Source organism: Mytilus trossulus, chromosome 1, assembly GCF_036588685.1.
Source record: "Mytilus trossulus isolate FHL-02 chromosome 1, PNRI_Mtr1.1.1.hap1, whole genome shotgun sequence".
Classification (NCBI taxonomy): domain Eukaryota; kingdom Metazoa; phylum Mollusca; class Bivalvia; order Mytilida; family Mytilidae; genus Mytilus; species Mytilus trossulus.
In genome coordinates, this window is record NC_086373.1 from 63,234,947 (window position 1) to 63,260,058 (window position 25,112).

General features: G+C 30.7%; 1 protein-coding gene across 23 annotated transcripts; it reads right to left on the minus strand.

Moving 5' to 3' along the window:
* On the minus strand, positions 1 to 25,073 carry LOC134681478 (serine/arginine-rich splicing factor 11-like). Of its 23 annotated transcripts, XM_063541117.1 has the most exons (21): positions 24,827 to 25,073; positions 23,704 to 23,846; positions 22,886 to 22,986; positions 19,999 to 20,154; positions 19,134 to 19,309; positions 18,585 to 18,718; positions 17,879 to 18,074; positions 17,538 to 17,600; positions 17,013 to 17,054; positions 16,381 to 16,416; positions 14,324 to 14,371; positions 12,293 to 12,457; positions 11,702 to 11,737; positions 11,023 to 11,061; positions 10,324 to 10,365; positions 8,605 to 8,730; positions 7,122 to 7,163; positions 5,536 to 5,577; positions 4,448 to 4,489; positions 1,848 to 1,916; positions 1 to 1,030 (listed from the first exon to the last, which is right to left on the minus strand). In XM_063541117.1, exons 1-21 carry the CDS (start codon positions 24,964 to 24,966, stop codon positions 775 to 777), a joined length of 2,094 nt encoding a protein of 697 aa, XP_063397187.1. In that variant the 5' UTR covers positions 24,967 to 25,073; the 3' UTR covers positions 1 to 774. The 23 variants fall into 23 exon arrangements, with proteins under 23 accessions (XP_063397187.1, XP_063397195.1, XP_063397224.1 ...); XM_063541125.1 differs by lacking the exon at positions 11,702 to 11,737; XM_063541154.1 differs by lacking the exon at positions 10,324 to 10,365.
* Positions 25,074 to 25,112: the final 39 nt, after the last annotated feature.

Consider the following 25,112-nt stretch of genomic DNA (forward strand, 5'->3'; position numbering starts at 1 on the left):
TTAGTTTGTACTTGTTTATTTCTAGTGTTCACTTTACAACATATAAAATGTTGTCCACTGAAAAAGCTTAATGATCAGAATCGATTACATTAACTGCTTCAGCTTATGCCAATTGAAACATTTCCCAAAATTATCATATGATCCATGGTTTGAGAAAAGGGGGTGAAAATGTGTTGTTAAAACAAAAAGATTCATTACATATATGATTGTTTTTAAATAAAAGAAATGACCTATTACCCCTTCCTCGAATCCACTATTGTGCAAAACTCTTAAACATAGTTAAATATTACGTAATTAAGATGATTTTCCTCAAATGTTGAAATTAAACTGTGTGTTCCTTTTGTGCTCATTGTTTTTATTGAAAAATAGTAAAAATAAATTTTACTTTTTTATGAGCAATATATAATATAATGAGTTTTTTTACTCAGATTACTTATTAAATTTTTCATGAAATTACTCATACTTAATTCTTAAAACTACTGCAAAATTGTAAGACAAAACAAAATGGCAATATGCATAGCAAAGCTACAATTACCATATTAACATCACCTCCATTTGATTTTTTAACATAATCTAACCAGAAGTTTTAAGAAATACAGCATATGTAAAGAGTCATTCCTTCAAAATTACATTGAGCTGAACATCAAATATATAAAATATTGAAAATTATTACGCCCTAATAGGCACAATTTAAAACTTGACTCCTATCTTTCAGAATCAATGTGAAGCAAATGTGCAGCATGATAGAACAGATATGAATTAAAAATCAACTTGTCAATCACTCATGTCCATGTCAACTGATTGGAGATTAATATCATCAGGAGGGAGTGAAGTTTCCGCCTGCCGAGATGAATCATTTTCGCTGTTATCATCTTCTTGTAACTTTTCTTCTTCATCATAATTCCTTTTAACTTTTGTTTCTTTTGTTTTCTCTTCTCTTTCTCTGCTGGATCTGTCTCGATGTTTCTTCTTCTTTTCACGATCTCTGTCCCTACTTCTATCCCTTTTCTTGTCTCTCTCCCTTCTGCCCCTGTGAAATAATAAATAACAGAAATTGTAGAGGTAGGTGTATTTTACTTCTTTGGCAGACTTTAATTAAAAAAGAAATATTGCTGTCATAAATAAACAACTAATTCCCTTGCCCTCTTGATTGCTAATCAAACTAAAAAATAATAGAACAATTTATGATGTATGTACACTAAATCCATTGGATGTGTACTGATTATGTTTTTAGTCAGTGAAAGTAAAAACACAAAAATACTAAACTCCGAGGAAAATCAAAAATCAAAAGGCAAAATCAAAAGTCCAAACACATCAAACGAATGGATAACAACTGTCATATTCCTGACTTGGTACAGGCATTTTCTAATGTAGCAAAATGGTGGATTGAACCTGGTTTTATAGCTAGCTAAACCTCTCACTTTAATGACAGTCGCATCAAATTCCATTACATTGTCAACGATGAATGAACAAAACAAACATACTCAAAGAGTAAAAATGTCAAAAATAGGGGTACAGCAGTCAATAATATGATTTATCTATTAGATTTGAATTAGCCCTTAGTATCTGCAAGTAATCTTAGATTGGTAATTTGTCCACAGTCAGTGGTGGTCCCTGGTTGCTGTCTACCATATTTGTTATACTTTTGTTTCTTCATTCATATTGATTAAACCATGACAAGTTAATCTTAATACTATAGTTTTGTTTTTGGCATTTGTGTATTGAATGCTTTGCCTTTTGCAACTGTTTGACATTTTATTCTTTAGAATTAGTTGTGGAAAGTTCAGTATCTTTTTCAACCACAGATCTTCATTGCTTAAACATAACTTGCTAAGATCAAAACGTACTTGCTACGAGATCGTGACCTCTTCTTTGACCTACTCCTGCTTCTTCTGGATTTTTTGTAACTCCGTCTACTGAAAACACAGAAAAAAACAATTTGAATGAAAATGTCTGGGATTTTTACATCAATTTTTACTCGATCTTTATAGTATATCTATGAAAAGGCCAAAAACAATAAACTGCAATAGACTCTCACAATTTGTATATATTCAATTTCACTGTTTACGTTTCCGGCATATTCTAAATAAACATCATTTTTTTTTTTAACAAACTTGCCAGTTTTGAGAAATATAATTGTGCTGTTTGGTATCATAATACTTTGTTTTAATTCCAATTTGAGTAGAAAAAAATGCCTTAAGTCATGTTAGTTGAAATCTGAGGATCTATGGAACATGTCATGCACACTTGACTGGTTTTTTTTTTATACAATCAGCTCAAACACATATATTTTCAAAAATTTGCCAAAATTAATGAACATTAAATTGTGACCACCACATTGGAATTAAGACTGGCATCAAAATGACAAAAGTGAGAAATTGTTTTTTCAACATTCCATTATAGTGTGTACTTTTTTTATATGCAGATGCTCATTAAATGTATTTGTATCTGTTACTGTTCTAAATTAAATCCTATTCCTAGTTGATCGTGTTGGATTTGTAATCAACACTAAAAAAAACCACATAAGATAAATTGGTTTTCGAATTTATTGTTGGTATGCTACTTCAACCTCACTATTAAAATGAAAAAGGATTACAATAGCTTATATGGCTATTTGTGTCAGCTTCTTTAAAACTGATTTCAGTATCATTTTAACCAGTTAGTATGTTTATTTAAATAACTATCAAGACCTAAACACTGTACATGCGCAAATATTGTTTTTTGATAAACAAACTCATTATTTTTAAATTTGTGAGAAATGTAAGCTTGATTTAAATTGAAGAATATCCAAGTACACCTATGATCTGAAACAGATAGAAATGACACCAATGAGTGACACCACTATCTTAAATTACAGATTTTACAGCACACATCAATATTATCTTTAATCCACATTTACAATAAGTTTACAGTACAAAATTACCTTTAAACTTAACCCCCGAACCACAAATGTAATTAGGTTGCCATTTGTGGCATTTCTGAATCAATTTTTTTTAATGATAAATTAATCTTGATAATATAATACATGTACTTGATTTTCTGTGAACAGAACTTACCAACCCTTACCATAGTTTAGTAGTCTATGGATTCTAAAGTCCTATTAACTGCTGACATATTTGTCAGGCACAATTTTCTGCCTTTATATATTTATTGTTTACTAAATCTATCAACGTAAGATAACAGTTCACATTAGATTTATGAACTCCTGTCCTGTCAAAGATTTGTAATGACAATTTTTTTTTTTAACAAGAATGTGTCCACAGTACACAGATGCCAAACTCGCACTATCATTTTCTATGTTCAGTGGACCGTGCAATTGGGATCAACCTCTAATTTGGCATTAAATTGAGAAAGATCATATCATAGGGAACATTTGTACTAAGTTTCAAGTTGATTGGCCTTCAATTTCATCAAAAACTACCTCAATCAAAAACTTTAACCTGTAGCAGGACAGATGAACGAACAAACAGACGGATGCACGAACAGAGAAATAGACCAGAAAACATAATGCCCCTCTGCTATTATAGGTGGGGCATAAAAATTGGTCATAATACATAGCGTAACAATATTCATGTACATCTTGATATGGTAAACTACCAATGTATGAAATTTATCCAGGGTGGAAAAAATGTCTTTGAAATTTATAACCCTCTACATTTTTAGGATGGCACTTTAAGACCACTATTGACAGGATTATCTTTTTTTTTTTTATATATATCATTTATTCTGGTATCACCTAAGTTATCAAAATAGTATTGCGCAATTTCATCAAAATACATCAAAACCAATTTAGAAGATGTAGAAAGGTTTATGTATGGAGAAAATCATTTGAAGCTGTCACAGTTCTTTATTGAGCTCTAGTATCCCTCTTAGGACACATGGTCACTTTTATAAGTTGCTTAAGGTCACCAGGATTTGTTTAAGCAAATTTAATGGGGTTTGTGTTGTTTATTTTTTGGTTTTCTATGTTGTGTCATGTGTAATATTGTTTGTCTGTTTCATTTTTAGCCATGGCGTTGTCAGTTTGTTTTAGATTTATGAGTTTGACTGTCCCTTTGGAATCTTTCGTCCCTCTCTTAAAAGTAACCACAATCAACAAAATAAATAATAAAACATTTCAAAATTTCAATGAGAAGTCAGGTGCCAGATCCCCTCAGGTCAAAGTTCAGAGATTTACACTTGATGAAGCCACACCATTGATAACATCTTAACTCCTCAGGAACTTAAAACATGAAACTAAAGTATTTAGCTGAAAACTGGATCCTACTTTAAAAAAAATCCATTTTAGACGTCAAACATCTTTTCTTTTCAAATCAATAAGCAGAAGTCAAATCAATAAACAGAAGTCAAATCAATAAACAGAAGTGGTGGGGTAAAGCAAAAGAAGACTATCACCAACCAAATACTGCAAGCAGGGTAACAGAACTTAAAGTTCTAAGTAAGTTACCTTTCTGCTGACCTATCACTTTTGTGTTTGTCTTTTGGTACACTACAGTAAAAAATAGCAGTAGATAAAAACATGTAAAAAAATATGCTCATATGAGTATAGATATATTTATAAAAAGTGCATCACAAAAATTTGGTTTCATTATAAAGTTAAATAAAGGTTGGAAGCTTGGGATACAAAAAAGCTTACTCATTAGCAATGATAATCGGAGTTTTTTCCTATCAATTTTCAAATAAGACATATTTAATACAGTTCATTTTCAAAAGTAATAAACAAAGAAACATAAAAAATCAAAAAGAATAACAAAATTAAGTATTTTTTTCTATCAGTAATTCAAAATTAAGGCCTGTCTGTTGCTTTAAATAGATATGATTATTTTGGAATGAACCAATGTGTGATTTTATAAGAGGAAAACATTGACTTTCAAAATATTTTCCAACAATAAAATAAAAAGAAAATAAAGTGATCTTGCACTGAAAATACTCCGAAGTTATCCTTAAAGTATGACAACAACACGGAATTTCTGACAATGGTTATGACACAAGTTTGCACAATGAAAAACAAATAACAGATTTGCTAAAATCAAACTGAAGACCAAATGATTTTATTCACATCCAAAATAAACTGGATTTAGGTGATCAGTTCCCCATGCATGGGAAATCTCCCAAATGCATGGGAAAACAAGAATGTGTTCCAATTACACAGATGCCCCCATCCACATTATCATTTTCTATGTTCAATGGACCGTGAAAATGGGATAAAATCTAATTTGGCATTAAATTCAGAAAGATCATATCATAGAGAACATGTTTAATGAGTTTCAGGTTGATTGGACTTTAACTTCACCAAAAACTCTAACCTGAAGTGGGACAGATGGACAAACAGACGGACGAACTGATGCAGACCAGAAAAGATAATGCCCATAAATGGGGCATAAAAAAATGAAATCTGAAACAAATGTATCTGGTGCTGAAACATGGTTAAAACTCTAAACCTATCCTTGATGTTGGATAAAACTGAAGAAAGCTACTATCACCAATGAAAAACAATAAGCAGGGTAACAGAACTTATAGTTCTAAGTAAGTTACCTTTCTGCTGACCTATCACTTTTGTGTTTGTCTTTTGGTACACTACAGTAAAAAATAGTAGTACTTAGACACAAGGTTACAGTTTAAAATAATATAGGTATACATTTGTATGACATGTTAAGTTTAATTGAGCCAAATTAGGTAGAAAAAAAACTAACAAAATTTGTTTATTTAAAAAAAGTAAAATTCTGTAAACAGATAAAATGATAAATGTATAATTTTTATTATCATTTTGTAAATTTGGTCTATTTTAATTTGGCTCAGGTTATGAAAACTGCAATAAATCAAAACAAACATGGTTATTAATTCACCTTTTCAGAATCTAAAGGACTATGTGTAATCTCATTGTTTGAATACTAACATGAAAATAAGCTATGTCATTGGTTGAATTTTCATTGTGTAGAATGTTTTAAACCAATCACAACGTTTTGGTGTACACTTTTGAAAATATTACCCAGGATGAATTAGATTATGAAACAGCAAACTATGAATGACCAAATCAATATTTTTTTTATTTGAAATTAGGGCCTTCCTGTTAAATGTCCAAGAGGATTTTTTAATGGAAAAAGATAAGAATCAGAAGGTTTTACCAAACCCATATCAGTTCTAATGTGATCTGGCAAAACAAATTATTCTCTCTTACATTTTGTGGGAGTAAAACAAGATAATCACATTGTAGCAAAATTTATGAAATTAAAGGCTCATAACTCTTGAATGATAAATAGAAGATCTGCCAAAAACAAACGCAAGATGAAAAGATCTTTCCAAACAGAAATCAAACTAGAATAAGGTAGTCAGTTCCATATAGCAAATCTCAAAATTTTGTGTTTGTGCTAAGTCAGGCTATCGTGACCATGTGTTGCTCATAATGTTTGTCTCTTTGTGAACATCATTTGTTTTGGAAGAATTTTGATGGTGGTGATTTGTGTGGATGTGATCTACCCAATGTGTTTGGTAGTTCCTTCTGTGGATCCATTTATTTTCTATATTTGTGGGTATATGATTTCATGATTTTGCCAATCTGTATATAAAGCCTTTAGAAAATGTGTAATTCATTGAAGATTTGAATTGGTGGTTTTTTACCTGTACCCATGAATACCACAAATATTGGTATCCAACGAATTATAACGAATAACTCCACAGTATTATCCTTTAATAAAATGATTAAGAGATCAAAATCAATCTCTACCACTTACTACACAAAAGGAAAACACTGATAGACAAAGGTCATAACTCCTCTGCAATATTTGTCCAATTTGCCAAAACCAGAATCAAGATTGTATTTGTTTCTAGTATTGAACATGTATAAAGTCTTATGAGGGGACATTTTCTCATTGTTGAAGGATGTACAATGGCCTATACCAGCTCATTTCCATTTCAATTAACTCTGGTGAATAGTTGTCTCATTTGCAACTACACCACATCTTCTATTTTTTGTATATAACTCTAAACGGATCCCTGATGAAATCAAACATCTTTGAACTCTTACAAACCAATAAACTGATATGGAACAAAACTGCAGAAAGTTATAACCAATTATAAAACTATAAGCAGGGTAACAGAACTTAAAGTTCTAAGTAAGTTACCTTTCTGCTGACCTATCACTTTTGTGTTTGTCTTTTGGTCCACTACAGTAAAATAAAATGGCAGAACATAAAAAAGTGAAATAAAATATGTTCATATGAGCTTAACCTGATAAAAATTATAATTAAAAATTCATGTTTGGGTTTTTTTTCTCTCACAAGAAAGTAAAAATTTGTTGGAATAAAGTTAAAACTTACTTACAAACACCACTTATATCAGTAAATTAAGGTGGTACAAGGAGATAACTCTGTAAAATCAGCAGAACGTTTTAATGACATTGTGTTCATAAGGGAATATTAAGCTTCTCAGTGATCAAAATAAGTGTTTGTCAAACTACTATATAACCAGTGTAATTTTTCTGATTTTTTGAAATTTTTATATTTTTGTCAAAGGGTCAAAGTAAATACTTCGTCAAAATTTTAAGAAAATTAAACAAGCCAAATTAATTTTAGTTAAAGTGTTAGGTACCACCTTAAGGTATCATTTTAAAATTTTGATGTACTTCTATTAGATATAGCTCATGTTTTGTTTTTTTAAAACTACAATAAATCAAAACAAACTTTGAAAGTTAAAGTAAACAAAGGATAACAAAATGAATCAGTTTCCTTTTGGCTTAAAATTTTCTGTTATTTAAACATACATGTGGTGATTTTTAATAAAGCAAAGTTTGAAAATTTAAAGAGAAAAATTTTGAGTTTAAAAGGTATTTCCAACTCTATAATAGAACTGGATGATCTACTTATCAGATAATCTTCTAACACAGTTATCCTCAGACACCAACATCATTACAAAAGAATTTTTGAAAATAAAATGGATTAGCTAGTTTTAAGATAAATGATGAAACTATCACCAAAGATGCATCACATGTAAGTTTTATTATGTTAGTTTTCAAAGTCACAAAAAAATCATGTTAAACTTGGAGATATTCTTTTAAAATTAATGTGGAAGGGTATGAAAGGATGTATTTATTTAGTCTTGAATCTTTTCTGTATGCAATTACTAAAAATATGTTGAATATGTTCAGATTTAAGAAGTCCTTTCCCAATCTCCCACATAAATCTTAATGAATAGTACATATATTGGGCGTAAGTTCACTATGGTTATTGTGTGTGGGTTTTTTTTTTTTTTTTAAATGAGACAAAAGATGAAACCCTTTCAAAGCAATACTCAACCTATATTTCTTTTGTCCATAGTGAACTTACGATACATATGAATACTGTGGATTCATTTATTTTGTATGTATTATTTTTTCATGGCTTGTTGAAAAATTGTATTTAAAAAAAAAATCTTTTTTTATGCTTTTAAAAAAATTATGCATATAAACTTATAAAAAATTTGATTTTTGTTAAACACTTTAAGCTGTGATAAATTATTACTGAATTAATCCCCCAAAATAAGTATCTAAATGCTGGTGGTCAATAAATGAATCTACAGTATATAATGGTCGACATTTTTAGGACACATTCTATAAATAGATATACTAACTCTCTGCTCCTACTTCTGGATCTCCTGCTGGAAGATCTTTTCGGAGATCGGCTTCTTGACTTTCTTCTCTTTGGAGGACTGGAGCGTTTCCTTGGAGGGGTTTTGCTCCGACTTCTGCTTACAGACCTGAAATACAAATCTCAATTTTATCACAGAAATAAAAATCAAATACAAGTATCTCCCTCTAAGCATCAGTTAAACAATAATTATTTCACACCAAGTATCAGTTATACACTAATTATTTCAATCAAAGTGGTCAGTATGATTTTTTAATACCAATATATGACAGATACTAAATAGTCCCAATAAAAGAGCTGAAGTTCAATTTAAGGAAGCTTGCTGATCATGTTTTGGAATTTTGTTCAGATTTTTCTGGTTTTATCCATTTGAGTGCCTAAGCAAAATTTGCCCGGTGACCCCCCATTTTTCTTTTCATAATTCTCTTACATGTATAATGATAAGCTGTCTGTTAAAGTCTTATAAATTTGTAATTACTTTTTAATAGTTTTTGAGGACTTAAACTTGTCAATAATAAAGCTATGAAAAATCAAGAGAAATCATTTCCCGCCAAAATTTCAAGGGCTAATATCTCGAAAACAAGCACGGTGACCTAAATATATTTTTGCTCTTTAGATTCCTTTACTAATCCCCTATCAATATATGCTAGTGTTTCGAAAAAGTTAATCACTTTGAAACTGAGAAGCCAGCTCTCTTTAGTAATTTGATAAGTTTCATATAGGTTGTCTTCTAGTGGATTTCTTAAATAGTAAGATATCTTGAACTTCAGGTAGTTCAAATAGTTGAATGTATTTCTTTTTGTTTCAGATAAGTAAGATATAATAAATGTTTTAGGTGAATTTGAAACTGATGCTCAATATTGATTGACGATATAAAAACAACTATATTTTCTCATGGTAACCATTTTGTAGATCCAAAGGAATTTTGTAGTATAATTTCTAGAGTTAATAATTATTTTTTAAATTGTACTCCAAATCAAGTTATTTTTTTCTCACAAAGTATCGGGTATGCTTGTAATAAAAAAAAGAAATGTTTGAGGTAACTACTGCCATTAGAAAAGAGTTCATTATTTGATGATTAATCTACAGCACCAAGTTATTTATAATAATTAATTTATATTTAACAATATATATTCAAGGTTATTCCTTATAAGAACCCCTATGTTTGATTTTTTTTTTTGTTCTTTAATAAACCTTAGTGCTAATCCCGGCAGAATCGGCCGCTTGAACTTTAGAAGCTTACAACAATCACTTTTCTAATGTGGCGTCAGATATTTTGTTTAATGACGTCAAAATTTTACGGGAACCTGTATGATATCCAGTAATGGCTGACAAATAGCGATAAGGTGTATTGACAACACATCTCTTGTGAATGTGTTATTTTCTGGATGTATTTGAATTAAGTAATGTTTTATTCACAGGATATTTCTTAGTTTGTCATCTTAAATCAGTCCAATGATAGAAATGATATATGGATTTTAAATAAAAAAATTTACCAGAATAATTTAAGAAATAAAGTTCTCATTATCTTCATAACGCAATATACATGTTTTACAAATATCTGTATACTAAAATTTTCATTGGAAATGAAATTTTATCATTCTTTTACATATACATTTTGTTTTTTTAGCATATTGTCATAAGGAAAAACGGTAGTTATAAGGGAGATAAACAGAGATAAGTGTGTGTTGATCATTGTTACCTTTTTCTGGGTGCAGTGGTTTCTACAGGTTCTTTGGACTGACTATATAACAAATAGAACAAAGAAAAAAACATTGGTAGTAACTTAAGGGAATATTTCAGAGCATGCTTCATATTGTTTGGAGATTTGCTAACAATTCTGTAGCACACAAGGCCACCCATGGTTTTTGGTGGGTTTCCTGTTGCTCAGTCTTTAGTTTTCTATGTTGTGTTTTGTGAACTGCTGTTTGCTTTTTCATTGTTTTTCCTTTTTTTTTTTGCCATGGCCTAGTCAGTTTCTTTTGCCTCTCTCTTTTTTTTTTTGCCATGGCCTATAGCTAGTTAGTTTGTTTTGACTTTCTTAGTCTGGGTATTCCTTTGGTTTTTTTTTACTCTCTTTTTTTATAATTTTTTTTTTTTAAATATATTCGAGTTAGTATAATCTTGAAATCCCTTTTTTGTTCAGAATTAAGCTTGACAAGAGCTAGAAATCTCAAGTGATGCGACAAGAATAAACCTGATCAGTCAATCACTTGTATAGAGTTCTTACACATGAATTATCATTTCAATAATTTTCCAGTGACTGTTGCACCTATGACATAAGATCATAAAAAATATATGTGAAAAATTGTTAGTGTATAAAGGTGATGAAACATATGATAGAAAAAAAGTATAAAAAAATGATACAGAAAGCAGACGACACAAGGATATATACTATTACCTTTCATATTCCTGTTTTATCATGGCAGGAGGACCATCACTAGTAAAACAAAAAACTTATTGTAAAACAATTATACATCAGGTTTAAAAATAAAAAAGTGATTTCTATCCATTTTGTACATAAAATATCTACGGGAGAGGAAAAAATCATGAGAAAAAATTAAAAAGGTATATTACTTCTGAAAATTTAATAAAATAAAATATTTCTATTATTTATCAATTCAAACATGAAGACATATAGATCATTTATACTTAGATTGGTTGAATGAATGGTGTTTGCTTTACACTGTCTCAGCACAAAAAGGCTAAATCACAAGTTTTTTATGGAATTTTAAAAATAAATTGCACGTGAATATGGATAAAAAGAACGGAATTTAATTAAAATGGAAGAAAATGTTATCAAAATTTCAGCTAAAGATACAGAGGAAAAAGTTAAAAAGAAAAATAATTTATGAAAAATTTAAACCATTAAAATTATAATTATAATAATCAAAACCAAAATCCCAGACCTTAATAAAATATGAGTTACAAGCAAGTATATGAAGATCATATGATTCTAATTCCAATGAACAACACATTTATCTAAAAGATCGTTAGACTATCTGGATGATTAATGATAATGAATATGATAAAATAAAGAAAAACCTCTCCCATCAAAAAGCTGTATCAATACGTTTTACCTTGAAATAGATGCCGGTTCTGGTTGGTTAACTTCTCTATAGAAACAATAGAAATGGACCAGAAATAGAACCACAGCAAACGTGTGTATAGACAAGCAGTGAGTGTTAGCAATTAAACATGTGTTGTAAAATTTGAGTATATTGGTATTAGAGACTGTTCATGACTTAATTAACAATTTTTTATAGCCAGTTATTAATATTTTATTAGACGGTGACGCCAATTTTTTTTAATGCAATATATATAATTATTTATAATCCAAAATTGAGTTTTAAGTTTAAAAAGCTATAAACACAAATCCCATATACTGTAGATTCATATATATATTCATCAGTACCAAATTCTGTAAGTTTCGTTCAACATGTACAAATTTTCAACAGCCTTCTATGCAGTGTTTTGTAAAACAACAAAATCATACATCCACGAAAATATGATTCCACAATCTGTGAAAATTGGTACATACGAAAATAAATGAATCTACATTATCTACATAAATTATTAGCTATAAAATCATAGTGAAACACTACACACATACACTCTCACTGTCAAAATATCAACAACAACCAGAACTTATGTGTGTACAAATGTTATACCTGCTTGGAGATCCTCCCTCTTTTTCTAATGGTGATGTTTCCCTTTCTAACTTAGGAGGTGATAAAGACTTATGATGAGATTTGCTTCTAGAACGTTTCTTTTCTGGAGTCTTAGATCTTTTTTTAGGAGGTGGAGATTTGCTTTTCCTTTTAGCAGTAGGACTCCTGTAATCAAAATTTGTGACACTTATTTACAGTGGCGTAGCTAGGTCATTTTCAAGTGTACGCCGGAACCTCGGTCAGGGCCTTAAGGCCCTATTGGATCCAGGCCAATGTAGATGAGCGGGTGCTAAGCCTCCCGAAGTTTTAAAGTTATCGAGAATGACATACTATTCCTGTCATTGAAAACTCATATCAATAACAAAAATTAACATTCTTTAGATTCAAAATGGTTACTTTTTTTATGTTTAATCTATTCATTGTTTATTTAGAATCGTAAATGAACATGCAATAATTTTCTGAGTTGTTCAGGTGCAATATTAAGGTGTGTAATAGAACCCTGGTTCTCGCCTGAAATTTCTCCCCGCGAAAAGTTTATTCATTTATCAGTCCATTACAGGATTTAAACAAAAGAAATATTTTCATTTAATTTCTGCACAAGTTTCATGACAATATATGGAGGTTTATAAATTTATCAAGTAAATTAACTCGACATCATAGATACCAGGATGGAAATTTATTCTTGCTCTATACGCGTTTTCCTCCAAAAAAGTTTCATTAACTTTGACCCCGGTTTTACAAATAATTTGTTTGTACTGAATTTTAAACCTCAGAAGGTATATACTTCAAGAAATTCCTTTTAAAATTCCATGAAATACGGGAAAATTCATCATATATAATTTCGTCATGATGCGCTGGATATACTCTTTTGACCATAAACTGTTTTTGTTCAGATATCGTAAAATCATACGATGGTTTGACAAAGTTATTGATACATTTAAACTTCAACCACATACTGAACCTACATCTTCACAGTTATAATTTAAAAAAAAATTGCAAACCACATTTCGAATCTAAGTACATAAGGAATTGCTTTAAAAAAGGAAAGCGAGCATAGAAATCACGGTAGACTTAGACTTTGACAGAAAATGAACAGATATATAAATATGACATTTCTTTTGTCATTTTTATTCCAAATTACAAACAATTGAAGACAGACTTAGAAGGTTGATGTACTGTTAACCAATTCTTTTAATAATATCTAGATGAAAATATTTTATTTTACCAAGTTCAAGTGTACGCCCGGGTGTTTTAGCGTAAACATAGCTACGCGCATGATTTATTTAATTTTTTATTTCATTTATAAAGTGAAAATGTGGAAATATGAGGTAAGATGATAAGGTCATTAAACACTAACAAGTTCTAACATGAATGAACAATAAAAAGAAAATTTTTGTCTATATTCCAAATGCTGTCATTTTCTTTACTAAAATAATTGTTCACAACTAAAACTAATACTACCAGTTTCTAACATTCATTTAACTTAATAATTTTTTTATTTCTTAGTTACTATAACAAATACCAAACTTTCTCAATATATTATATCTTTACTCCACAAATTGATTTACACTGCAGTCCTTGACACATCAAATTTACTGACTACCTTTTCAAAGTTTGTCAATTGCTGACAGTAATTGCAAAAGTTTCAGAAGACCAATGATGCCAATAACAGTTGTGAACAGTAAGTATGGGACAGAAAATGACTGTAACCAATAGAGACAAGATTTTGTGTGGTACATGAATGTTTTATTGCATATTGTATATGTACAGCATCAAGGTATGGGAAAGTATACCTCTTCAACAGATTAGAGTATTGCAGCAAATGTATAAGGTAAACAACATCTCACAACAGTCAAAACCCTCACATCTGCATCCATTTATGAATATAACAAACTCTATCTTCCTTCATACAGAATATTCAAACTTCATAAAAGGGTTGAATATGCCACTTCTTGCAGGACATCTTGAAGATTAAGCGAAATCATGAATCATAATATCAGTAACATAAATCTGCAACATCTGCTTTCTTACCTTGACCTTGATCGTCTACTGTAAGCTCTTGGTGTCCTTGACCTCCTCCTGAAAAAAGATGATATAATTTTTATCAATTGCATTTTTGTTTACAATATCTCTCTTTAATAAAACTAAAACTAAAACTGAATTTACAGATAACGAATACTGCACATGCACATGCTAGCGGCATGTCAAAAATGGTGCAGTTTCGTTCAATAAGGTTATTACATTAAAACACAACCAATACCAAAATAATTTCTAAGTTTTATATTTACAATGAATATTTACAATTTGAAGACCCCATCAAATATCTACTGCAGAAGTTGTTGAAATTACCACTACACGCAATACAAACAGTACATTTTGAGATTATAGAATCCAACTAAGCTTACATAATTTTTTGGAACATTTACAGATGAAAATTCTTTCAAATTAAATATGTAGATGACTGACATTACCCAATCAATTTCTTCAATTTTCGTGTAAGATGAAACTTGTGTAAATCAAACAATTTTATACGACAAACAGTGACTATTTTTTTTTAGCAGTAAAAGCTATGCAAACTGAACATCTTTTTATAAATGATATTTCATCTCAAATGGGTTAAAGTAGTACATTTATAATTATAAAAAAAAAAGTTATTTCACTGCTAGAATCTCATATCAGATTTAATGACACTTTTTACATATAGTATACAAAGGTTAATAGGAAAAACTTAACAAGGTATAATTTGGAACCATAAGAAAAGGCACAAATATAATAGGGGAAATATTTTACCTGAAATCATGTAATTGGAAGGATAAAAATATGACATTTCACCATTAAAGACAGCTAGTTGCAAGTTTTCTAATTAGAAAATTCAATGCTTGCCAGGCACTTTAAATATTTGATAAACTATTGAGTACTCATACTTCTCATAATACAGCCATAGAATTTAATACAATTTGTTTCTCTAAATGTTTGCATATGTTAGTTAATTTGTCAGACATTGCCATTCCTGCCTGGAGTTCAATAAAAATGTTTTTTTTTTGTATGATGTCATTTTTTTATGTCATCATGCTAAAGAAACTCATGATAATGAAAAATATGATGTCATAACTGAATTTCAACTCAAAAGAATCAGAAACAGATACACCGCTTAATAAAAAGTATTTCATGCAAAGATTTCTTTTTAATTCAAAGAAAATTGATTAATTGATTAGTAATTGTTTAGCACTGTCTATAGTTCTATCAATAAATAAATATAAGTACAATAAATATGAAATATGCATCATTTATAGAAAATAATGAGACAACAAATTTGTGAGGAGTAAATCTTTTCAGCATAATACATTTATAATAATGAAATAACAGATATTCTCAATACAACTGATTGTACTAAACATCAAAAATACATTCAAAGCACAACTAATAAAAATATCTTGCTTTGTAAACCTGCATACTGCAATATATATATAAAGATTTGCTTTTAAATATTTCTCTGTAGAGAATCTAAGATTTCTTCTCATGTGGTTCTTTTCTGTTACAAATTTGTTGCACAAAGAGATGATTGTGAGATGATTAAAGTGATAAAAAATGTTTATTCGACAGGCTTCAGCATCATGAAATGATATTGCAACATTTTCATTGGCTTATTTGTTAGGTCATTTATGACTTTCAAAAGTTCTGATGATGATGTACATTTTCTCTATTGAAACATAGATATGTCTTGTCTTCAACAATATAAAAAAACTTTTACCTTTTTTCACCTAGTAATCTTCTTTTTGTTAAATTTTATCACATTCTTTTTTTTTACAGGATATATGAATTCATGCTAATATGCACAAAGTACTAGTTCAGTGATTTGTGCAATTTTAGATTTTACACAAGTTGAATGTTCACCATTAGAGAAATATATAAGATGACATGTAAGAATTTGACATCACTTGATATCAACTAACGTTATTTGAATACTTTTGGAAATTGAATGAAGTGATATTAAAAATTCTCACTAGTTATGAAACCTGTGAACAATTCATTCCTTATAATAAATCTTTTCTGAAAATATGTGTCTACTTAAGTAAATCATTTATTACCTGACTGGGAAGATGATTTGGCCCCTCAGCGGCCCCCTTCAATAGGAAACAAACCAAGTATTAGATTATTGGATACTATGTATGCTAGTGTCTGGTTCTAACAGAATATTTAAGAAAATAATGAATGCTAATTCTACATAATTATTTTTTTTTAATCTGTCACTGCAAACCTTATAAGAAAATACAAATTTTCCTTCACAGATTACTTATTCAAATGGAATAGGGAGCTTTATGTAGAAATGATAAGTGGTGGAAATCACAATTTCTTAAACTGAACTAAATTTTCTTAAAAGTAAACAATTTCAATTAAGCTTATTCTAGTGACATGAAGAACATTTTTTTGTGGAAGGGGAAGCAGGAGATGAAGTTAACTTGGAAAAAATCTTTTAATAAAATATATCATTCAGAAATTCAATAGATTTTCCTGTTTTCAATTTCCCCTTAAATATAAATCTAAAATGGGGATTTAAAATCAAAGTAACTTTATTGGTAAATCTATTAGAACCAGGAATATTTATAGAAATTACAAAACACAAGATTAGTTTTCTGTAGTCAGTTTTATTCTGATCATCAAAATTTTTTTTTTTTTTAAATTTCAAGGAAAAGTCAAAAGAAGGGGGAAATATGTTTACCTTGTAGGGAAATGGTTTGATCCCTGCGTTGGTCTCTCTTCCCTACACAGCAACAGAAAGGATAAATCATTGCACAATAGCATCTATATCCTAGCTCATAATGTGTTTTAAAAACATACTTTTACATATAAATATTATTATTAAATCTTATAAACTAAGCATACAATAATTCAAAAATACATCTGTAGAATTATGCATGAAGAACTTAGATTTTCATCTCTGTTTTTTTAGCAATGTTTTTTTTAAACACCAACTTTTCTGTAATTGATCATGTCTTACCATTTTACCATGGATATAAAATACATTTGATTATGAGATACTTTAACCCTTTTATATTATATCAACATTAGAAATATTTTTTTCAATAATTGAACTTTAGCACAATTTTATTTATTTGTATGTAACTGCACTTCAATGACATAAGATTTCAAAGAATGATTTATATTTGCAGTTCAAAATAGTAAGGCATGGTCTGTATTATAAATATACACATATAACTATATTTAATCTTGAAATAATACAAACTTTGGTGCTCTGCCCTTTGATTTTGATCTTGATCTGTGCTTTGACCTTGACCTCTTTCTTGATCTAAATATCCAAATGGAGACATTTTTAATAATAATATGTTGATTTGCATCATTTAGGTATATATAGATAATTTTAGCTACCTACCTTATTTTTCCTGCCAAGGAGGCTGGATACAATTAACTAATTTTTTTTCACTGTGCGACAGCATCATAAAACTTGACAAGGACAGAAAAAAAAATTCTTGACCATAAATGAAAAGAGTGTTTAGAAATTATGAATGAAATATAACTTGATAAAAATATTACTGTCTTTGATTATACAAATAGTGTCCAGCATACCTAGACCTTTTCCTACGTGAACGAGACCCTGAACGTTTTCTGGACCTTGACCTTTTTCTTGATCTGGATCTTTTTCTAGACCTTGATCGTCTGGATGATCTTCTTCTAGATCTTGAGCGTTTTCTTGACCTTGATCTGGAGCCCCTTCTTGACCTAGATCTTCGTCTAGATCTAGATCTGCTACGCGATCTGTCATCTGTAATATAAAATTTTCAGCCAATACAATACTTTTGCCATTAATTCAGAGAATGTCCATGACATTATCTGATCTCACAACATATTAAATTATTGAATTTGCGTCATTGATGCTTTAAACCATCGCATAATTATCAAGGCTTCTGACTGAATATGAAAGTTTCAAATGTTTTATGAATTGGTGATTTAAAAAAGCTTAAATCAACAAGATTGTATCTATGCTTAATGAAAAGTAAGACAATCTCAAGCACACTTAATTCTATTTAGTCTCTAATATGGAGAAGGATTTCCCTAACCTTCCAGGCCACCTGTTATCAGAGTGAGGTTCGTGCTGCTCTGTCTTTAGTTTTTTTGTGTACTTTATCTTTTGGTTGTTTTTCAATTTTTGCCATGACATTGTCAGTTTGTTTGACTTAAAATTTAGTATCTTTTTGGTATCTTTCGTCTTTTTAAGTCAGTCATCTTTTTTTTGGTTTTTAATTTTCAATATTTTTCATTCCGTTATACTTACATGGATCATCTACAGCAGCTGATATGAGGGACTGGGCTTCTTTGACTTTCTTCATTGCTTCTTCTATGTCCCTCTGTTGAGCCTCTTGAGACTTTGTTAAGGGCTTGATGATACATGTATTAGAATGTGTTACACTGAAAAATAAAAGTAAATATAAAATTAATAAGGTGTATATTACAATTTCTTACAGTATTTTATTTTACTGATATTAAATAAACTTACATGCATAAAATTTAGAAATTTTAATTTTGCAAATGATGAACAATTGACAATGATTGGCAGTGTGATTTATTGAGTATTAACTGGAAAATAGAAAAAGAGTTAAGATGAACAGCAATGATACTTCCTAGTACATAAACAAGGTAGGTGTGTCTCACCGTATAAGAGAAGGGTAAGCAGTAATGATACCTCAAAGTTAGAAAGAAGTAGATGAATTGAAATGGTATCTTTTAATATCTCAGAAGATAGTGGACTGCTATTACATCATGGTGTAAAAGAAAACAATTAGCTGCACTGATACCTCTGACATGGTATGAAAAAAGTACTCACGTGATAGGTTTATTCTGGAACATAACACTATTGTAAGTTAGAGCAGTGGCCACAGATCTCTGGTCAGTAAATTCTACATAACCAGATACTACAGAAGTGCTTGGATCTCCAGCCATCCTCACATACTTCACTTCTCCTACTTGGGAAAAGAATTGCAACAGTTGATCTGTAGATGTCTGAAATATAAAATCATATCTTTACCTATATATTACTGTACTACTTTTCTTGATTTCTTGTTTTCAATACAATTTTATTCTGTATTCCATTTTCTAACTTTTTTTAATCCCCATATGAAATCATGCTGATTTTATAATGATAATATAACTTAATTGTTTCTAAAAAGCTACAGATTCTTTTCAATTTAAACCTTCAACTCAAAATTGGCCCCACAACAGAAAATTTGATTTATAGGTAAAAACTATTTTATAGCAGTACATTTGCATTTGGAACTCACTGATTAAAGCAAGAAAATCAAAATTCTCACTTTTTGTACACTTACAGAGAATAAAAACAGGGTCTTATATTTTTTGTAATTGCTAATAATTAGTCTTCACAATGCTGTCTTTAAGAACCAAATGTAATGGTTTGGCAAAGGTTGGCACCTGTTTAAACCCCCTGCATTTGTTGGCACCTGTCCTAAGTCAGGAACCTGTTGTTCAGTGGTTATTTTTTGTTGATGTGTTTCATAATGGTTTCTTGTTTCTTATTATATTATTTACAAATAAGACAGTTGTTTTTCCTGTTTGAATCGTTTTACTCCAAGTCATTTTTGGGATCTCCATAGCTTGCTGTTCTGTGTGAGCCAAGGGTCTGTGTTGAAAGCCATAGAGGTTGAAACATAAATCAATTCTGACTATCAACTTACTGTAGGATCCATATTAGAAACATAAACTGTTCTTCTTATTTCCTCTATCTTTGACCCATCTGTTGTCCCAGGTAGAGCTGGATATTGTGGCAGACCTAAGGCTGTTAGACGTGGGTCATGTGTTGTTATTACTTGTGCTGAACCAACACCACTCATCTAAAAAGATATAAATAAGGGTAACTAGAGGCTCTAAAGAGCCTGTGTCACTCACCTTGGCATATGTGAATTAAACAAAGGAAGCAGACAGTTCATGACAAAATTGTGTTTAGGTGATTGTGATGTGTTTGTACATCTTCTTTTACTGAACATTCTTGCTGCTTACAATTATCTCTATCTATAATGAACTAGTCAGTGTAGTTTCAGTGGAAAATGTCAGTAAAAGTTTACAAATTTTATGAAAATTGTCAAAAATTGATCATAAAGGACAATAACTTCTTAGGGGGTCAATTGACCATTTTGGTCATTTTGACTTATTTTTAAGTCTTAAATTGCTGACCATTTTGGTCATTTTGACTTATTTTTTAGTCTTAAATTGCTGACCATTTTGGTCCTGTTGACTTATTTGTAAATCTTAAATTGCTGAACATTTTTGCTGTTTACAGTTTATCTCTATCCACAGTGATCGGGAAGGAAGTGCGCCCTGCGCCAATAGCGCATATTCACCAGAAATGGCGCATAGAGTGACAAATGTAAGCGCCCATGTGGCGCACGATATTTTTCACATCGTTTCGAAACGTTAAGATATTGTCAAATAGTTTCCGATTGTGTTCTGTGCCGCCATGTGTGTGTACAACTGTATAATGTTCCTCCAATCATAGGAGCACCTATATATTTTTAGGACGGCTCGGGTGTTTTCCTATGGTAATAGAACCATGCTGTTTAAGGCGTCGGGTGTTTTCCTATGGTAATAATAGAACAATGCGGTTTAACTGATAACCCAAAAACGTAATTAACCATCATTCATGATATAATTTTTTATAAACAACTTTACATTTGTGAAATTTGGCTATTAGAGACTGAGACGAGATTTAACTCTAATAATAATCTTTTAATTTAGTTTAGCTTGCTATTATTTCGATTGAAAACCCCTGAAGCCTTTTTATGAATATAGTTTTTGTCTCCATAAAAGGCGCTCAACTAATTATTGTTTTGTTGTATCAATTAATGGTACTCTCTACTCTTATTCTTGTCATCGTGATGAAGTAATAATAATAATACAAGAGGTGCAGAGGACGTTCCTAAAACGTCTGGAATGAGTATGGTATCGACGAAGACCCAAATTTAATGTTAAAAAAAACATGAACATGAACAAGCCAAGGCAACAGTAACAGTTTAAACATTGTAAATATAGGTTAACTTTAATATTGTCCGTTTTGGAAGAAGTAATGGTATATTCATTGAACTTACAGAATCACAGGAACAATGTCCATGATATTATTTAAAATCATAAAGGTAAGTACCAACACCTCTTTTCCAAAACATGAAAAAATAATGATACTTTTTATTTTTTTACAGAAGTAAATTCAAATGGCCCACTCATTTGACAACATGGCCCATTATTTTTTGAAATGGCCCATTGAATTTATTTTTGAGGGGCCCTGGGCCCATAGTGAAAAAAGCCTTCCAGATCACTGTATCCATAATAATATCCAAAAACAGCAAAATTTTCTTAAAATTACCAATTCAGGGGCAGCAACCCAACAATGGGTTGTCCCATTCATCTTAAAATTTCAGGGCAGATAGATCTTGACCAGATAAACAATTTTACCCCTTGTCAAATTTGCTCTAAATGCTTTGGTTTTTGAGTAATAACCAAAAACTGCATTTAACCTCCATGTTCTATTTTTAGCCGTGGCGGCCATCTTGGTTGGTTGGCCTGGTCAAAAAAAACAATTTTTAAACTAGATACATAAATGATGATTGTGGCCAGGTTTGGATTAATTTGGCCCGGTAGTTTCAGAGAAGAAGATTTGTGTAAAAGATCATGGAGATTTATGAAAAATGGTTAAAAATTGACTATAAAGGACAATAACTCCTTAAGGGGTCAACTGACCATTTTGGTCTTGTTGACTTATTTGTAAATCTTACTTTGCTGAACATTATTGCTGTTTACAGTTTATCTCCATCTATAATAATATTCAAGATAATAACCAAAAACAGTAAAATTTCCTTAAAATTACCAATTTAGGGGCAGCAACCCATCAATGAAATGTCTGATTCATCTAAATTTCTGGGCAGATATTTCTTGACCTGATATCAATTTTAACCCATGTCAGATTTACTCTAAATGCTTTGGTTTTTGAGTTATAAGCCAAAAACTGCATTTTACCCCTATGGTCTATTTTTAGCCATGGCGGCCATCTTGGTTGGTTGGCCGGGTCAAAAAACACAAATTTTAAACTAGATACATCAATGATTATTGTGGCCAAGTTTGGTTAAATTTGGCCCAGTAGTTTCAGAGAAGAAGATTTTTGTAAATGTTAACGCCGGACGACGGACGCCAAGTGATGAGAAAAGCTCACTTTGCCCTACGGTGGTGAGCTAAAAATTTAACCAGATTTTTTTCTTTTGCTTTAAAAGAATATATGAGCTTCACAAGTACACATACACCAAAAAATCTGTGTTTTGACATGGAAAAAAAATCAAAACTGCTTTCACTCAGGTTAAATTTGAAGTTTTTAATCATGTTAATAACATAAACAATGATATTTCATAAATGTTGAAAATATAGATCTTATATCAGGTTTTCATAAGTAGTTGCAATTTTGTGGTCTTTACCTTAAATGTCCTAATATAAATGGCACTGAATATATTCAGAGTCAAATTGAAAATAAAACACTTATTTATGAAATCAACTCCTCTTTTAACAAATATTCCAGTAATTTACCTGACTAATAACATTGCTAGGCCATGTAGGTTGACCAGGCATCAATCCTGCCATGGCTGATGGGGCTAGCTGTAATGCTGTCTGTTCATCTGGAATTTTACCTGAAGAGAAAAATAATATTACATACCACATGTACAATGGTAATTCTACTGCCACACAACATTCATTTTGTCTTTATCAATTTAATTCTCATGTTATTTTGTTTCTTTTCTTATTATGAATTTTGCCCATTTTTTCACTGTTCTTTGTTTTTTGTCTATTTTTCTTTTTCATTATGTCTTGCACATTTGTCTGTAGTATCAACCTATCATTGTCTATTATAGTCCATCTTTGTGTTAACCCCATCCAGACCCTCAAGTGTCTATACTCTGTCTAGAACCTCATGATCATCATTGGTTGTCTTATATTATATCTTTTTGTGTATTTCTTTTTCTATTTTGAGAATTAAATGTTGATAACAAATGTTTTTATTGTTTGTTAATTTATTCACTCTATTTGACTCATTAAGACTTAGGTCTAGTGTTGAAAACTGTATTTTTGACCTCTAGATATTGTTTGGTTTTTGTACATGTATTTTGACCTCTAGATATTGTTTGGTTTTTGTACATGTATTATAATGATTTCTTCATAATAATTAATCATAGAGAGAATGGGTTGACAAGTTTGTACCTCATTGACATTACCAAAAATTTCCATTTTCCATAATATGCATGAAATTTAATTTTCTACCAATATTTTTCAGTTTATAAAACACATGTACAAGTCATGCAAGTATGTAAAAACAAAAAAAAAACATGTTTTGTAATCTAACAACATACCATCCATGACAGGCACAATTATCATGGCTTTATCAATAAAGACTGTGTTGTTTAGATGTAATGCAACACCTGTGCTCTGAGAATCTTCAAACTTGACATACACAATCTTTGTTACAGGTGCTGATACTGCTCCCTCAGGAGAGCTGAAATACAAAGTTAATGAATTATTATCACATTAAGTTTTTATTATCATAAACATAAACAAAAGGCTCACCTAAGTCTAGTTTTTAAGCTTAAACCTACAGGCCCACTAACCTAGGCTTATAAATTAATGATCTGGCCGGAAGACTTCCTAATACAGGCTATTTGAAAATATACATGTACAAAATAGTCCTAAATTTCAGTGATGGACCTGTAGCTATGAAAGTTTGAAGTGGGCCTGTAGGCTTAAGCATAAAGTAGGAACTACAATCCTGTTTCCTTTTCAAATATGTGACACAGCAAAGTAGGCTATATACCGGGTTTGTAATAATATGAGCAACATGACAGGTGCCACATGTGGAGCAGGATCTGCTTACCCTTCCAGAGTACCTGAGATCACCCCTGGTGGGGTTTGTGTTGCTTAGTCTTTAGTTTACTATATTGTGTCTTGTGTACTATTATTTGTGAGTTTGCTTTTTAGCCATGGCATCGTCAGTTTATTTTTTATCCATGAGTTTGAATGTCATGAATGTCCCTCTGGTATCAATCACCCCCTCCCTAAAGTTGATGTCATGCTTTGGCCTAGCAGTCAGTATGACAATTTCAATTTGGCTAATTAATGAAGAAATTTGGGTTCATGGACCTCTTAAATTATATATTTATAAGGAGAACAGGAAAAATATCTTTCTCAAATTCGAAATTGTGTTGAGCTGAAACTATCAATTACACAGTCACATTCACTTGTTTCTATCAATACACCTTATCGCTTATCCCGGCTGACCCAGCCGCTTGAACTTTTGACGCATACAACAATCACTTTTCCATTGTGACGTCAAAATTTTACGGGAACCTGTGTGATATCCTGTAATGGCGGACAAATAGCGATAAGGTGTATGGTAAGAATCACTATCCCCCAAATGATAGAAACAAGTACCTGTGTTACAAAGGATATATACATGTATGTTAATATTATTATTCTTACTCAATGGTGGGATACATTTTAAGATCGTCTATTCGTCCGATGTATGCAAATAATGTCTTCATTTGATCTTTTGATGCGTTCTGGGCAATGTTAGCGACCTGGATAACCTTCGTGGTTATCCGGTCGTCTTTCCCCGCCATCGTCACAGTTTTTTTCAACAGAATAGTTTCAGGTGAAGTAGAAAACGTTTCCCAAATTGATAAAAATGGACGCCTAATCTGGTTTGGTATGTTTAGTAAAATTTTGTATTGCGAGCTAGGAAAAACAGTAATGGTACCAGACCTTC